The sequence below is a fragment of the Nematolebias whitei genome, chromosome 19 (assembly GCF_014905685.2).
Source record: "Nematolebias whitei isolate Nwh7 chromosome 19, NemWhi1, whole genome shotgun sequence".
NCBI lineage: Eukaryota > Metazoa > Chordata > Actinopteri > Cyprinodontiformes > Rivulidae > Nematolebias > Nematolebias whitei.
The window spans coordinates 2,092,459-2,109,832 of NC_056516.1; the positions used below are offsets into that span (position 1 = coordinate 2,092,459).

The 17,374-nt window shown below is 46.5% G+C and overlaps 1 protein-coding gene across 1 annotated transcript in view; it reads right to left on the bottom strand.

Moving 5' to 3' along the window:
- The window catches only part of col22a1 (collagen, type XXII, alpha 1), a 132,145-nt gene that overhangs the window by 10,324 nt on the left and 104,447 nt on the right, over nt 1-17,374 (bottom strand). Inside the window, exons 54-57 of the mRNA XM_037692817.1 lie at nt 4,255-4,308; nt 1,726-1,779; nt 1,544-1,597; nt 82-153 (exon numbers count right to left, since the gene is read on the bottom strand). Coding sequence (XP_037548745.1) covers nt 82-153; nt 1,544-1,597; nt 1,726-1,779; nt 4,255-4,308 — 234 coding nt within the window. The remainder of the gene's footprint in view (nt 1-81; nt 154-1,543; nt 1,598-1,725; nt 1,780-4,254; nt 4,309-17,374) is intronic.

Genomic DNA, 17,374 nt, shown 5'->3' on the forward strand with positions numbered 1-17,374 from the left:
ATAAAATTTAATTACTCTCTTATTTTTGCCATAAAATGTACTTTAATTAAAGAAAAATGCTGACAATCATTTAGCACTCACCGCTGGGCCCTTTGGCCCACTGAAGCCTGGTAATCCTGGGGTGCCAGGTTCTCCTTTGTCTCCTCTGAGACCCTGTATGACAGCAGATACATGCCTGTCCATCACATGGTTCATACGTGGAGCACTGTAATCACCTCCTAAAAGCACCACGCTCATTAGCGAGGATTAAGCAAGATTATCTCTCAGCTGCATTTACAGTCCAGCATGCAGCTGTGCCCTGGATATAAAAACATCTAAAACTGTCCTGCCAGCCTGCACAGATTAAAATTCATCTTCACAAGTGACATGTGGGGCTGAGGTTGAGCTCAAACCACAGAGACCCTACTGACACCAACAGGAGGAAAAATTTAATAAATGAAAAACAACTTTTTTTTTTTCAAAAGTTTATTTTTTAAACATTTTTTCTTTCTTTCCTTCTTTGTGTTGAGCTTGAACTTCTGATTTCAGTTTAGTCAGGATTTGATGTTGTCTCTGATAACAACTAAAATCATTTCCCTCTTTAACCTCCTGTTCTCTGAATCCCTCCCCTCCCCACCCCCACCCCCCACCTCCCCTCCACTCCCTCAGAGGATTCCTGGTCCACTGCTCCTCCTGCAGACCGATAACATCAACTCCAATCTGCTCGTCGGCTGCAAATAATCTGCCCTGCACTTACAGCAATGAAGTTCTTGGCTTCCCTCTGTCCCTGAGTCAATGTCTGACGCATGATGCAAACCAAACATCACACGTTTACAAATGAAGGAATGATCACTGCTGAAGGGGGGTTAGTTTCCATTTGTTGAAACAAAAAGGACAAACTTGTCAGCTACACCTTTTCATTAAAAAAACATACTTCATAAATTGAAATTACAATTAGAGGCTATTTTATCCAATGAAGCAGAGAAAAAAATGTTGTCAAAAACAAATTAAACAAAACATAAACCAATATGAGGCGGCACGGTGGCACAACTGGTAGAGCTGCTGCCTCTCAGCGAGAAGGTTGCCGGTTCAAATCCCGGTCTGGGCTCCTTTCTGGGTGGAGTTTGCATGTTCTCTCCATGCATGCGTGGGTTTTCTCCAGGTACTCCAGTTTCCTCCCACAGACCAAAAACATGCATGTTAGTCTGATTGGTAACTCTAAAGTGTCCCTAGGTGTGAGTGAGTGAATGGTTGTTTGTCTCTATGTGTCCCTGTGATGGACTGGAGACCTGTCCAGGGTGTACCCCGCCCCTCGCACAGTGATTGCTGGACATGGTCACCGGTGACCCCCGTGACCCAAAATGGAAGAAGTGGGTAAAAGACAATGGATGGATGGATAAACCAATATGCAGTTACTGTATGTCACAGTTGTGTCCTTGTCCAAACTTTAAAACCTAAAAATCAATGTGTTTCACTAAATAAAAGTATAATGGTAAATGTTTTGCTGCAGTTAAGTCAAGTTTAAGTTAACGTGAGTGCAGATTTAAACAGAAACATGACTCACTGGGGTTCCGGGCAGACCTGACTTCCCAGACGGTCCTGATTCACCTGGTTTACCCTGAAACGTAAGACAAAAATCAGATGCTGGTGTGAGGAGGAGGAGAATGGGAGAAATGACTGCAGGTCTGCTTCATGTCCTTATCTGTCTGCTGCCTTTGTGTCACATCTACCACAGTAATAACTCACAGGTTCTCCTCTTGGTCCAAGAAGTCCTTCTGGGCCTGGAGGTCCCTTAGCACCCTGCAAACACAAACAGCAGTTTTTCTTGTTGACATCACTGCATCTTTATTGAATCATTTCTTTATGGAGACAGGCAAACTGTGTAAAACATATATTTTTTAGACATGTCTCCTGAGGACATCCTGCCTTGCCAAGTGTTGAGAGGTGTTACTGCACCGCCTGCTAACTGTCCAGGCTGCAGTGTTACTCGCTCTAAACATGAGACTTTACACTTTGGGGGGACTTCTTGCACAGTGTCAAACATGTTAGTGCTTTTAAGATCCTGGGGTGAAAATTTGTCCTCCTGTTCAAAGCTGGACAATTGAAGCAACTGAGCCATTTTTTTTTTTTTACATCTTCTTTCGGCTGCTCCCTTCCTCAGGGGTCACCACAGCGAACTAACTCGCATGAAGACTTGGAAATAGTTTTTATGCTGGATGGCCTTCGTTCACTTTTCCCCACCCACATTTTTTATGTCAACCTGGGGACATGAACTAACAATTTTCCAATCACCTTCTTTAACCTCTGCACCACCACTGAACCATTAACAAATGTATGATGCATAAAATCCTTTACAACAGACGATCAGACAGACAGATGGACAAACTGAGGGTATTTTCTATTCCTCCTCTTTGCTCCATGGCAGGGGACAACAAAGGCAGTCTTCTTTGTTTACATGGAGGTGGGAGACTTAAAACTTGTTTTGGCACTACTATCCCTAACTGGGGTCAATTTTACTATATATTCTTTAGACAGAGTTGTAATTTGACACAGAAGTTCTCCTGTAATAGAAAACGTTTGAGGTTACAGCCCTGAATGGCCATGTCTAAAACCCACACCTGTTAAAAACTGGTTTAAAGCTTCATTTTCAAAGTGTACTCAAGTACATAAGATGATAAATGTGGAGGCAGCTGCTAAGGTGGTGGGTCTAAAATGTGCCAAGCGAGTATGGTTTGGGTCAAATCAGAATAAGCTTTATTGTCATTGCACCGAGATACAACGAGAACATGTACATGCAGTCGTCTGGAAGATGGATGGAGTGCACGGAGCTGCTGCACTAAGTGCCGCCTCTCATCCTTTATCAGAATAATAATCTTAGACAGGAGAAGGGGGAGAAACATGAGGGTAGATAGTGGTATTACAAAAAACATCTTTCACATCTTGTCTATAAGGAGACGATTTGAGACATAAAAAAACTCTTCCAGCAAGCACAATTAAAACCTGATTACATTTGCATTTGATGTCGAGGTGTTGAGATTAGTCTACGAGTGCTTTTCAGAGCAGGGGGGGGGGGGGGGGGGCTGCGATAGATGAAGCTTTTGTCCTTGGTTACCCATGACCCAGGAGAAATTTGAGCTAGTCGGCCCATTCCAAGGCCGTCGGGGAGTCAGATTCAGATAAGCTTTAATTCTTGTTTTTCTTCAGGCAGACAGATTACTTTTTTCTTCAGCCTTGAGTCCATTCTGGACGTTCTGGTTCTGAAATGGTCTAATTGTGGGATTCCATTCCACTGATCCATGCTATGAGTCTCCCTCAAGGTCGAACCCACCACGCTGACGGGTCCCAGAAGCCGCAGGTGGTCTGCGATTCTCATAAATCGCCTCCACCTTACGGTTTAGCTGGTAAACCAGTTGATTTAGAGTTCCCACAGCACGGACCAGACCTTCACACTGACTCAGAAGCTTTTCCATGGCCAAAACTGCTGCCGATGTCTTCTTCAAAAGTCGATAAAACAGAGCCCCCCCGATACCAAAAAGCAGAGTCCCTGCTATCATAATTCCAAATATGTAAACGTCTTCAACATCCTCCTGAGACAGGACTGAGAGGCACATCAGCTGCCACACTCCCCACAAATCCATGGCGTACCACACAGCGTGAATCTCAGCTGGACACACCGGTTCTCCAGGACCTTGTCGCTTTGATGAAAAAAATCTAATCAATAGAGTTGAACGCCCACAATACCAAATCCATAATCTTCTTAATTTACGATTGGGAGATGTGAACCAGGCACTTCAGACTCACAGAGAGCAGAGCAGGAGGAAGGAAAGACGGGGGAGGAAAGCTAGAAGCAGCCACCTCGATCAGAGCCAGGGAGGAGAAAAAAACGAGGTGAGCAATGAAATATAGTTCATGGCCTAGAATACAGTTTTACATGTACGTGCATAAACATCAAGACTGCAACTGAATGTTTGACTAATTTCTCACAAATAAGGTGGGAGGGGAACAGGAACACCCCCCCCCCCACACACACACACACACAATTACCAATATTACCTTCAAAATATACAAATATAGGTTAGTATTATAGTTTGATTTGTCCAAGAATGTACAATTAATAAATAGTTTAAGATATTACATATTAATGGCAAGGATTCTATTAAATCCATCAAGTTTATGTAAAGTTACAATAACATCTAAATTGAAAACATCATTGGAATGATGTTTTGTTAAAGTTCTAATGTAGACATGAATAAATTAATTAAATGGGGGGCACACCTCATTTCCAGGTTTGCCATCACGTCCAGGTGATCCAGGTTTTCCATCCTCTCCCTGTATGAAAACAAGAAAAATGTTGTGAACTCATAAATCAAAACTTCATTTAAACCAAGAATTTGCTGCTAATTTGAAATAAGTAGTTTAAGCATAAGCAGAGAAAATGTTGAATCGTCTGGCTCGTTAACATACAACGTTAACATCGTTGCCTGCATAAAACCAGCTCATATGAATAATCTCTTGTTATTGCAATAATAACAAATTTAACCAGATTCTTAAGCAAGAGACGGTTTTTATAATGTGACCTTTTTTTAGGATACAATTTACAAATTTTTCTTCAAACAATTGCCACATAGTGAAAACTGGAGCAGATTACAGCAACATCAAAACCTTTGTTGTTGTTGTTGTTGTTCTTTTTCTTGTTGTACGAGGAAAACGTTGGTTACGTACTGTAACCCCAGATTCTATGAATATAGGCATAGCCCTTTAAGGCTGTCGCTGATGGGTTTATCCCGTTATGCGCAAGCATCATACTGAAAAAATTAGTCCACGCCCACCTGCTGTGTGGGCCCCACCCGATCCGTATAAGTTACATTAAGAGCGGGTAATCGGCTCCCAAATAGCTTATTTTTTCTTCAGCTATTCAGGAGCCAGTGAGGCCCGACGCTTAAAGGGCTACGCCTATACTCATAGAATCTGAGGTTAGAGTACGTAACCAACGTTCTATGTCGTATAGGCTTCGCCCTTTAAGGCTGTCGCTGATGGGTTAAGGGCGAAGCGGATGTGGTCCTCGCCTCACTGGGTCCATTCGAACACAGTAAGAAGCGGAAGCTTGCCCAAAAAAATGTCTTATCACTCAGCTCCCCATGTGCATAACTACGCGTTGCGTAATTATGTGCCATACACAGACGGATGTTATGTAACCATGCGTTCTGACAAAACATGAACGCACAGGAAATTTTCAACGGGGAGAAGATGTTGAAAAGAAGGGGGGGGGGCATGAACCAACTGATTCATGGCTGAACAGTATAAACAGATTAATAACAATGAACTGATTATTGATCAAATGAACTGATTGGTAACAATAGTCATGAACTGATTAGTGACAATAGAACCAAAATCACAGACACAACTTGTGACTGATAACAACATATCACACTGTAATGCATGCAGACAGATGTGAGCTTAAACAGAGTTCCATGAAAAACAACAATATTCATTCTGTTAGAGCACTAAGGACAGAATGTGTCATGGAATGAGCCGTCACATCACGTAGATAAAAGCGAATAAATGAGCAGGGTGTTGACCACGCAGCCGCAGTGCAAATGTCCTGCAGTGACATACCATTATGCAGGGCAGTCGAAGATGCGATACCCCTGGTCGAGTGTGCTTTGAGGTTGACAGGAGGCTCTAAATCTGATGCTCTGTAGGCTTCAGAAATGGCCTCACACAGCCAGTGTGACAAGCGCTGGGTGGATAACGGGCGACCTGCAGATGCATCTCTATAATGCACAAACAAGTGTTGAGTTTGACGCATTACAGCTGTGCGCGCTATATAACACGTCAACGCCCGCACCGGACAGAGAAGATGGAAAGATGCTTCTTCTTCTGATCTGTGGGGGGGAGGGAAAAATCCCTCCAACGACATCACTCTTGATTTAAAAGAGCTTGTGATGTTTTTAGGCATAAAAGCTGGGTTTGGTCTTAAATCAGCTGAACTACCGTCAGCCTGAATTCTGAGACATGACGGAGCGACAGTGAGGGCAGATAAATCACTTACCCTCTTAGCGGATGTTAAAGCCAGCAGCAGGGCTGTTTTAAGAGACAAGAATTTAAGTGAAACCTGATCCAGAGGCTCAAATGGAGCTTTGATCAGGGCTCGCAGGACCAGCGTTAAATCCCACTGTGGAACAAGTGGGCGTGAAACAGGCCTGCGTCTCTGTACACCTTTTAGAAACCGCTTCATCAGTGGGTGATTAAAAGCTGTTCTGTCTCCGAACCCTTCGTGGCAGGAAGAGATGGCTGCAGCGTCCGTTTTAATCGTGCTGAATGCCAACTTCCTATCCATCAGCTTTTGTAGAAAAGACAACACGCCGCCTAATGGACATGAGGTGGCCTCTACACCTTTCTCTGTACACCAGCGCTGAAAAGCCGTCCACTTTCATGTGTATAGAGCTGTGGTAGATGCAGCACGTGAATCCTGGATAGTGCGCACTACTTCCTGTGGGAGACCCATCCTCTCTAAGCGGGACAGCTCAGCGGCCAAACCCACAGGTGCTGGCCTATTTCTGGGTAACTCTTGATCGCTCCTCCTGCTTGAAGGAGAGCATCCTCCCTCCACGGCAGTTTCCACGGGCGACCCAACAAAAGACGTTGCAGGACTGGGAACCATGGTGCGTTCACACGCTCGGGAGCCACCAGGAGAGCTGTCAATCCCTCCTCCTGAACTCGGTTCAGGAACCGTAAAATCAGAGGAGGTGGGGGAAACGCGTACAGAAGCATTTTGGGCCATGGGCTGTGAGCAAATGCATCCACCCCCAGCGGTGGATCGTCTCGCGGGCTCAGGGAAAACCATAGTTGACACTGAGCGTTCTCTCGTGTCGCAAACAGGTCCACAGCTGCTTTGCCAAACTTCTGCCACGTCTGAACCATCAGGTCTGGAAGGAGGGTCCAGTCCGCGTGACGTGGGCCACCCCTGGACATCACATCTGTCCCTCTGTTCAGAACACCGGGTATGTAAACTGCTCTGATGGAGAGCAGATTTTGGTGAGCCCAACACAGTAGATTTCGCGCAATGTGTAACATCTGGGCTGAATGCACACCCCCCTGACGGTTTATGTACGCAGCAGTCACCATGTTGTCTGTGTGAATCGACACGTGTTGATTCTGTAGCACGGGAGCAAAGTGTTGAATCACATTCAGCACTGTGCGACACTCCAAAACATTGATGTGGGCTGATGTGCGGTGGGGCCACAGCGCCCCTACTGCTTGAGATAGGCATGTCCCCCCCAGCCTGACAGCAATGCGTCCGTGAAGACTGACATGTGTGACGTGGGTCTGCTGACGGGAACTCCCTCTGACAGAACCAGGGTGTTTCCCCAGTGTCGGAGGTCTGCTCTCACGGAGGGAGGGACAGTGATCATCCGTCTCTTTTGTTTTACTGGATCCACATGCAGACGCGCAAACCATCTCTGGAGGCGTCTCATGTGTAACAAACCCAGCGGAACCACTGTGTGAGCTGATGACATCATTCCCAACAGCTTCATGACGGAGACAGCTGTTACCACTTTGCCAGGTCTTAAGTGGCGGAGTTGACTTTTTAAAGCGTCGATTCTCGTTTGTGATAAACGAGCCTTCATGGTGGTTGAATTTAATTCCACTCCCAGATAAACAATTGTCTGGGCCGAGAAAATCGAGCTTTTCTTCCAATTTATGGCGAAGCCCAGATTTAACAGGTGTGATGCCAACACCTGAGCCTGCATCAGCGCCTCCTGTCTGGAGTGTGACAGGAGTAGCAGGTCGTCCAGGTAAAACAAAATTCTCATCCCTGCTCTGTGTAGTGGATGCAGGGCTGTCTCCACACACTTTGAGAACGTACGAGGCACAAGGGAATACCCGAAAGGCAGCCTGTTGTACTGATACTTCTTCCCCTGAAAAGCGAAACGCAGAAATTTCCTGTGTTTTGGGACGATCGGTATGTGAAAATAAGCATCTTTTAGGTCGATGGAAACAAACCAGTCGTTTCTCTGGATGTTGTCCAACAGCTGTCTGGTTGTCAGCATGTGAAACGGTCTGTCCATGATCGTTTTGTTGAAAGCTGACAGATCCAGAATCGGTCTCATCCCTCCGGTCCGTTTGGGAACCAGGAAGTAGCGTGAGTAAAACCCTGTGTTTTCCTTTCCGTTGGGAACTCTGGAGATTACGCCTTTTATCAGAAGCTCTTGAACTTCTGCATTTAAGGATGAGATTTGGTCTGGTGATGACAGGACCGTCTCTATAACTCCTCCGAACGGAGGGGGTCGGGTTGCAAATTGCAGCGTGTAACCCTTGCATAACACCCTGTCCATCCATCTGTCCGGCGAGCATGTTTTTAGCCACTCTGCGTAACGTTCGTGGAGTGGACGTGCGTTTAAGTGATGCGCCGTGTTTTGAACGGATGTCATCCAATCCGCCGCCTCGACCGCCGTCATGCGTCGCAGAAATGTTTTCCGCGTGACCCAAGGCGAGGCTTCCTCGAAAGGGCTGTTCTGAACGCGCCCGTGCACTGCGTCTGGATCGCGGACCAACCTTCATGTCTGGGTGGGCCGGTGTGTGCTGAGGCGAAGCTTGTGTCAGCTGATGACGCCGTGGGGCTGCACGTTTAACGTCGCTGTGCGAACGTTGAGAGGCGGAGGGCGTGACTTCATCAACGCAGTGCTGTCGGAGTGAAGGTTGCGAGCCCCGCGGGAGCACACGTTTTCTCTGGAGGGACGCGCGCCGCTCTCGCTGGAGGCGGGGCTCGTCACCGGGTTCGTTCAGTTGTCTCACGCTTATGCCGTCGTGAGCTGCCGATCGCTGAGACGCGGTGGATGACGGCCGCTCGCGTTTGCTCAGGTGAGGCGTGTGTTGTTTTCGCTGAGAGCTGGGACCTCCACCGGACCTGGCCTGTGGTCCCACATTTATACCGATGTGAGCCGGTGAGCGCCGGGCAGCTGTGCGTGCATCATCAACACAGCGCCGTTTGGATGGAAGCTGCTTGCCTCGCTCGGGTCCGCGTTTAACACCGCTTGGGTGATGATCGTGCGGGCCTGATTGATAACGAGTTATTTCGCTTACCGTAGTGTCGAGTGAGCGTCTCATCATGTGGTGGAGCGGTGGTGAGTTTAAAAAACCTTTATTTAAGGACACCGGCTCTTTATGTGTGGAGGATGTGTGCACAGCCACTGTGAGCTCATCCGAGCTTACAGACTGGCTAAAAACAGACACTTTGATCATTGAAAAATCATTTATTTCGACTTCTGTGTCATTTATACACACATCCTCCGCAGACCGTCATTTTTTAAATCTTCTCCCCCGTGAGCTCTGCGATTTGTTTGCCCCGAGCGCCGTCTGCAGGCGATCTCTGGGGAAACGCTGAAGTGCAGGTTGCCGGAATGAGGAGGGGTGGTCTCTGACGGGCGGGGCTGGTGGTGGAGCTGAGCGAGACGAAGCTGCTGCGGCCGTGGAGCGCCGATGTTTCTGCCTCTGCTCGCGACGATCTCTCTAGCGGGCTGGGGGGCGGGATGAGCCACGCGGCTTGATGAGATGGCGCACAGCTTCCGACACCTCCTCCGACTGCTTCGAATTCGCCAGCATGGTTTTTAAGCTGCTTCCGTACAGCGCGTCCGACGTGATGGGGCCCTCCATAAGGTCCTTGTGCAGCTTTTCCGGCAGCGAGGGAGAGTGACAAAGCCAGTTAGTTCGTTGGATCAACGTCATCCAAGCTGTAATCCTCGACAGGCAAACCGTGGAAGCGGCGCACATGTTGAGGATGGCGTCTACTGTCTTACAGAGGGAGCTCTTTGTCTCCTCGGGCAGGTTCGCGGCCTCCAGCCTCTTGGACATGCTATATGCTAGCAGCGCCACGTTGTTGCTAGCTGCGGCCGCCTGAAAGGCACACTGGTGGGCTCGATTGGAGAGCGCGGTCACCGCCTGGTCGTGTTTCCCCGGAGGGACGGGACGCTGCTCCAACCTGGACAGCTTCGCTCCGAAGGCTTCCGCGAGGCTTGGCTCAAGAGGGGGTACCGAGGGATAGCCCCGCTCAGTGAACCCCTCCACTCTGGTGATGGGAGCGTAAGTGGAGACGAGCGCCCTCAACCTACCAGGACCGGCTGTGGCCTCGTTCCAGTACGAAGTCACCGCTGGAAAACGAGGCCAGGTGGGATCAAGACGGCGAGCCGGCGTGGAGCCAAACCTTCCCGCAAGATCATCCGATCTGAGCGGGGGGTGGGGGGGGTGAGGGGACGGAGAGCCCCTTTACGTTAGCAGCTTCCCGGATAATGGCGGGCAGCTCCGAGAGGAGTGCGCCGACGGCAGGGAGCGGTGCGGCCGTTGAGGCGGGAAACCCCGGAGGAGTCGAGCATCCGCTCGGCCTCCCTTTTTCCAACACTGTGCTCCCCGGGAGGGAACGAGCGTCGGGGCTGCTGCTAACGTCACCGGTCCCAGAGGAATCATCCGATTCACTCCGAGAGCCGGCGTTGAAGAAATCCATGGTGTCATCCAGCGAACAGTCTCCCGCCACGGACAGGCAGTCCTCGATGGTAGCCTTAAACAAGGCTGCTCTCCTCTGCCTTTCCGCCGGTGGAAGCTCGTCACAGAGGCGGCAAGAGGAAGCGCGGGCGACGTGGCGGGGACCCAGGCATCCCTCGCAGGTGTCGTGCCGGTCGAAGCTGAGCAAGTAACCGGTCTTGCAGGAAGGACACAAGCGGATGGTGTTGGAGCTGGACATCTTGTTGAAGGTCAGTTGTTTTTTATTAGCTTGCTGAAGAAAAATGGGAGCCGATTACCCACTCTTAATGTAACTTATACAGATTGGGTGGGGCCCACACAGCAGGTGGGCGTGGACTAATTTTTTCAGTATGATGCTTGCGCATAACGGGATAAACCCATCAGCGACAGCCTTAAAGGGCGAAGCCTATACAACATAGAACTGAATAATACATTTTAATTAGAGGTTAGTAGCTCACTTTCAACCTGTCCAGTGTGTCCCCTGACTCTTGCACAGTGACTGACGGACATGGGCACCAGTGACCCCCGTGACCCGAAAGGAAAGAAGTGAGTAAAAGATATGGGATGGATGGATGGATGGATGGATGGATGGAGGTGTTTTTAGCTCTTATTGCATTTGTATTACTGTTTTTGTAACTTCACATTCAGAATGTATTTTTAGTCCAACATGTTAACATTTTACATACAGATGTATTTATATATGATTATATAATAATGTTTCTAAACTAAACGCTCTACAGCGTATCATGATCTCTACTCTCTGCCAGCCCACTTCACCTGCAATCACATTCATCACCTCCCAGTCTCCTTCCTTTTGCATAAATAAACTATTTAAATTTAAATACTGTAAAATTTTAAATCAATAATCCATACAGCATGAATTGTTTATTTTAAATGTTACAGTATTTAAATTTAAATTGTAGAGAAGAGAAGTGCAGCAGGACATCAAAGTGTTAACCCTTCACACAGCTCTGCAGCACAGAGCAGAAATGTTCTTGATCACTGAAACAACTGAACATAGAAGTTCTAAAATAATTAAAACAACTTTTAACACATTTATATTTTATGATTATGATGATTTTACGATGTGACATACTTTGAATTTTAAGTTGGAAGACAAAAATAAATCGGTGCAGCTGGACAGCAAAGGGTTAACGCGTCACGAAGCTGCTGCAGCATGGAGGAGAAATGTGTGTGTGGCAGAGAGCTGAGATCATGACACTTGAGGAGGGAGCTCCTCCCTGCACCTAATGATTTAGCATTTGCTAAATCATTTAAAATAATTAATTTGAAATAAGCTATCCATGCCGATCGTGCAGCTCATCCAGGGGGGTCTGTTGGTCCTTCCCCAGATAATTTGGAATAAAAGAGATGCCATTTCCTGCATTTTAGTGTAATATAACGGGTTGTTTGTTAAATGTCCATGTTGACCTACATGTGTAAACATTTGATTAACTTGATTAAAAACAGGTCTCTTGTAAATGACGAGGCTCAATGAGACTAACAACCTGTAGAAATAAAGGTTGAATTGAAAGTACTATTTTAGAGAGCAAGAAGAGAAGCCTGTGTGTGAGAATAGATCAGCTCCGATTCTGTCAAGCATCATACCCCCCCCCCCCCCCCCCACACACACACACACACACACACACACTTCACTGTCTGACCCGAACTCTTCTCAGCTGAATTCAATCCTGCGTTGTTGTTGCTCCTCCTCCATTCTCTATCACCACTGCCTTCAGGTGCTTCAATTCTCAGCTGTCCAGCTAAGGACAATCCATCCATTGATTTTACAAAATAAATTGGATGATCTTTTTTACTTTTTTATCGCTGTTAGTTTGACATTGTAATTTTAATAAATAATCAAAATAAAAATTCACAATGACTTTGGACTTTTAGGGGCAGACATTTGAGTCAGAGTCAGAGATTCTTTATTGTCATTCGCACCTCATGTGGTACATGTGGTGGAGTGAAATTATGTACACAGGGTCCCAGTTACATCCAACAATAAAATGTATAAGAAAAACAGTAACAACATCTAAGATATGAACTAAGAAAAACATCAACTAAATATACACAAAGCACTCATAACATAAAAACATTACGTCGAACATCAGCACAAACATGAACATGAGTCTGTGTGAGCGGATGTGCACTCATGATCACATCAACATTGAAACAGATCAGCAGCAACATGAAACAGATCAGCAGCAACATGATGTGATTTTTCACAGTGATTATTCTGGTTAGAGATTCATGAGTCTAACAACCTCAGGGTAGAAGCTGTTCCTCAGTCTAGTTGTTCTACACTTAATGCTCCTCAACCTCCTTCCTGAGGGGAGTGGGGCAAAAAGTGTTTGTGCTGGGTGAGTGGAGTCCTTCATGATGCAGGTGGCCCTCTTCCTGTATCTGGAGGTGTAGATGTCTGTGATGGTGGGGAGACTGACTCCAACATCTTCTGTGCAGCCTTCACCACTCTCTTCAGAGCTTTTCTTTCTGCAGCTGTGCAGCCTCCATGCCACACGTTGATGCTGGAGCACAGGATGCTCTCCACTGCACACCTGTATAAGGAGGTGAGGACTGAGCTTCCAGACCAGCTCGCCTCAGCCGTCTGAGGAAGTAGAGTCTCTGATGAGCTTTCTTGATCAGGCTGGTGGTGTTGTTGCTCCAGCTGAGGTTGTCATTCAGGTGTACACCCAAATACTTGTAGTTGGAGACCACTTCCACCACAGATCCTCTTATGTTCAGGGGGGTGTAGGTGTATTTGTTCCTTCTGAAGTCCACAATCATCTCCTTTGTCTTCTTCACATTGATGTGAAGGTTATTCTCTTTGCACCAGCTCTCCAGGTGTTCCACCTCTTGCCTGTAGCTGGACTCATCATTGTTTGAGATGTATCCCACCACCGCTGTATCTTCTGCAAACTTTACAATGTGACAGCCTGGATGGGTAGCTGCACAATCATACGTGAGCAGAGTAAACAGGAGGGGGCTAAACACACATCCCTGAGGAGAGCCAATGCTGAGGTTTATGGTGGTGGAGGAGGAGAAGTTGTGGATCCTCCCTAACTGTGGTCTGTTTGTCAAGAAGTCTAGGACCCAGTACCCATATTTGAGCTGCTGGATCTGAGCAAACAGTTGCCGGAACACAACCTGTCAAAATGAGAGAGTTCCCAGATCTTGTTCCAACAGGATCCTGCTCAGATTAACCACTGGGCTCATCCATCAATCAGCCAACTGTGTGTCATGTCCAGTCTTACTTTGAAAAACCGCGGAAGAGCAAGTCTGCGAAAGTCAAATTGTGAAGTAGCGAGGAACAAATAATGATATAGAGTATACATATATATGTGTGTGTGTGTGTGTGTGTGTGTGTGTGTGTATGCCCAAAACTGAGAAATTAGTAGATATTTTCAAAAAGTGCTGAGACAATTCTAAAATTGCACTTTGTAATTTGTAATATTCCACATTAACTGATGAGGGAGAATTAAGTTTAATATCTGACTGACATTTGGTGACAGTAATTAGAAGCAGTGCAGGGTAAATCGCAGTGTCTATGGCAACACTCTCTCTCAGAAGTTGTGAGCTCTGTTGACGACCAGCAGCTTCATTGTGACTCACAACGAGACGTCAGTAATGAACCATGCTATTGTTCAAATGTCTGAGGCACAAACTTTCCTGCAGCAGTTTCTTGAGCTGTGTGAGAGGTAAAGCTGAATTTCCTAAAGGAGGGGTGCAAAAAAGAGCAGGCTGTCTGACACCGCAGTCCTCTGTGCCAAATGCTGAATGTGGCTGGGTGTGGCTGGCACTGCTACAGAGTTTCTTCTACCTGCAAGGAAAGTATAATAATACTCACCAGTCTCACATTATACACTAAGCCTGGTGGTACCACAATTTAAAAAAATGACAATATTGTCCATCCATCCATGCATGCATGCATGCATACATACATACATACATACATACATACATACATACATACATACATACATACATACATACATACATACATGCATACATGCATACATGCATACATGCATACATGCATACATGCATACATGCATACATGCATACATACATACATACATACATACATACATACATACATACCAGTTATTAGTTATGATTCTTTTGAATCACTGTCCCTCAGTCTTTCTCATCCAAAATGGAAATCAGAAAAGCCACTTTTACTAGTTGTTACATATCGTCCACCAGGCGCTTACTCTCAGTTTTTGTCTGAATTCTCAGAATTATTAACTGACTTATTATTAAATACTGATAAAAATTTTGTCTTTTGTCTTCCGGTAAGATGGCGCCCGTGTACATGGCTTGCAATCCACCTCTGCTGATGGTGTTCAGATTATTTTTGTTTTGTTCGTTTTTGATCTGTGGCATAAATTCACTCCTAATGTATGACCGACAACAGCTTCTGGATCTTCGTTTTTCTGTCACTGATGTCGCTTATTTGGACCATTATCTGAGTACCTCTGGACACCCCCCCCACCCCCCACCCCTGCCGGCGGATGTGCCAGTTTACCTCTGCTGCGCTCCTCACCAGCCTGCCCGGAGATATCGCTTCAGACGCCGGGTAAAACGTGCTGGTCAGCTGGTGAAGCTTAAAGCTCTGCGCGCTGCATCTTCCTTTTCAGCTGGGGGTCATGGTTTCCATCGCCAGCTTCCCACGTGCCCGGACCAGGTAAACAATGGGAGTTGTCGGCCGGTGCACCGCTCGGGCCGACCCGAAGGGGCTGTTATTGAAAATCTGCGGCCATTAGCGCGCACTAACTCCACCGCTGCTGGCTCCACTTTGGACAGTATCCGGATGTGTTTGGTCAACACAAGATCTGTTCCAACAAAACTTTATCCTCAGGGATTACTTTCAAGAGCACGGGTTGGACTTTCTGTGCATCACAGAGACTTGGATGTCTCCGGGTGAGTCCAGCGCCTTGATGGAATTATTGCCATCGAACTGTCTGTATTTTAACGCCCCACGGCCATCAGGCCGGCGCGGTGGTGGATTATTAACTATATTCAAATCAACTTTTGACTGTAAACAACTGCCCATCCCAGCTTCCCGTGCCAACTTTGAGCTGAGCGTCTTTGAGCTCAGACATTCACCTCCGACGTTATTTGCACTCGTCTACCGCCCACCTCGATCTAAGGATTTCATAAATGAGTTTTCTGACTTCTTGGCTGAAATCACACCAAAATATGATCATGTTTTCATTATTGGGGACTTTAATTTGAACGTGTGCTGTCCTGAGAAGCCCTTGGTTAAGGACTTTTTAGATCTATTGGACTCATTTAATTTAACTCAGCATGTAAACGGTCCCACCCAAGAGTGTGGACATACACTGGACCTTGTTTTAACTCATGATATGACTGTTAATAATCTTGTTATTGGTGATAATGTTTTTTCAGACCACATGCCAGTCCACTTTGAGTTAATTCTCCCCCATCTAACTCCTAAGTCGTGCATTACTGCACGTCACAGCCGGACCATTAACCACTGCACTACCGCACGTTTCACAGATGTTTATAACTCTGAAATGATCATTCAGGCCCCAGTGTTTCTCACCACCACTGAGGAGCTGACATCCCAGTTCAACTCTGTCTGCTTAAAGACTATGGATCATGTTGCACCTGTTAAAACCAAAAAATCTAAACTCAGAGCAGAACCTTGGCTGAGTGATGTCACCAAGGCCGTTAGGCAGCAATGTAGGAGCGAAAGTGGAGGAAAGACAGGCTACAGGTCTCTTCAAATACTTAAAGATAGTTGGCGCCGTTATCAGAAAGCAGTGAAAGCTGCTAAATCCAAATACTTTTTTGATACAATTATCTCAAACTCTCGCAACACACGTGTCCTCTTCTCCACCCTAAACTCTGTTCTCCACCTCACTGAACCATCACCTCTGGAAGCCTCGACTGAGCTATGCAACAACTTCCTACATTTCTTTTTGGAAAAAATTGCGACCACCAGGGCTCTCATTTCCCCTCCGACTCATGACCCATCCATCCCACCTCAATCTGTAGCTCTATTTGACCATTTTGAACCCATCACTCTATTTTCTCTAGAGCAGGTCGTGTGCAGCTTGAAACCTTCTGGCTCCCCCTTTGATGTGGTCCCCCCTCGACCACTAAAAGAGGTTTTTCCCACTCTAGGTCCGTCCATTCTTGATATAGCAAACAGTAGTTTATCCACTGGCATGGTGCCAAAATCCTTTAAACAAGCTGCTGTCCAGCCTCTCTTGAAAAAACCAAACCTTGACCCCTCAGTCGTTTCCAACAACCGGCCTGTCTCCGAACTCCCATTTGTTTCTAAACTACTGGAGAAAACAGTCGAGTCCCAGTTGAAGTGCTTCCTGGAGGATCACACCATCTTAGAGCTTTTCCAATCTGTCTTCAAACCTCTCCACAGCACTGAAACTGCCCTGCTGAAGGTCTTTAACGCATCTTCAGATCCACAGATACCAGTGACCTCTCCGCTCTAACCCTGTCAGAAAAACAAAGAGTCACTAATCTGGGCGTGATAATGGACCCTTCCCTGAAACTTAACAATCATGTAAACATGATTGTTAAATCCTGCTTCTTCCAACTGAGGCGGCTGTCTAAACTGAAGCCCATATTGTCCAAAAATAACCTAGAGACAGTAATACATGCATTCATTACATCTAGGCTTGATTACTGCAATTCACTCCTGTTTGATATCAGTCAGACCTCCATTGCACGACTACAACTGGTCCAGAATGCAGCAGCCCCATTTTTAACCAGTACAGGCAAAAGAGAGCACATTACACCAGTTTTGGCCTCACTGCACTGGTTACCGGTTCACTTTCGAATCCAGTTCAAAATACTCATGTGTGTCTACAAATCACTGAACAGTGTC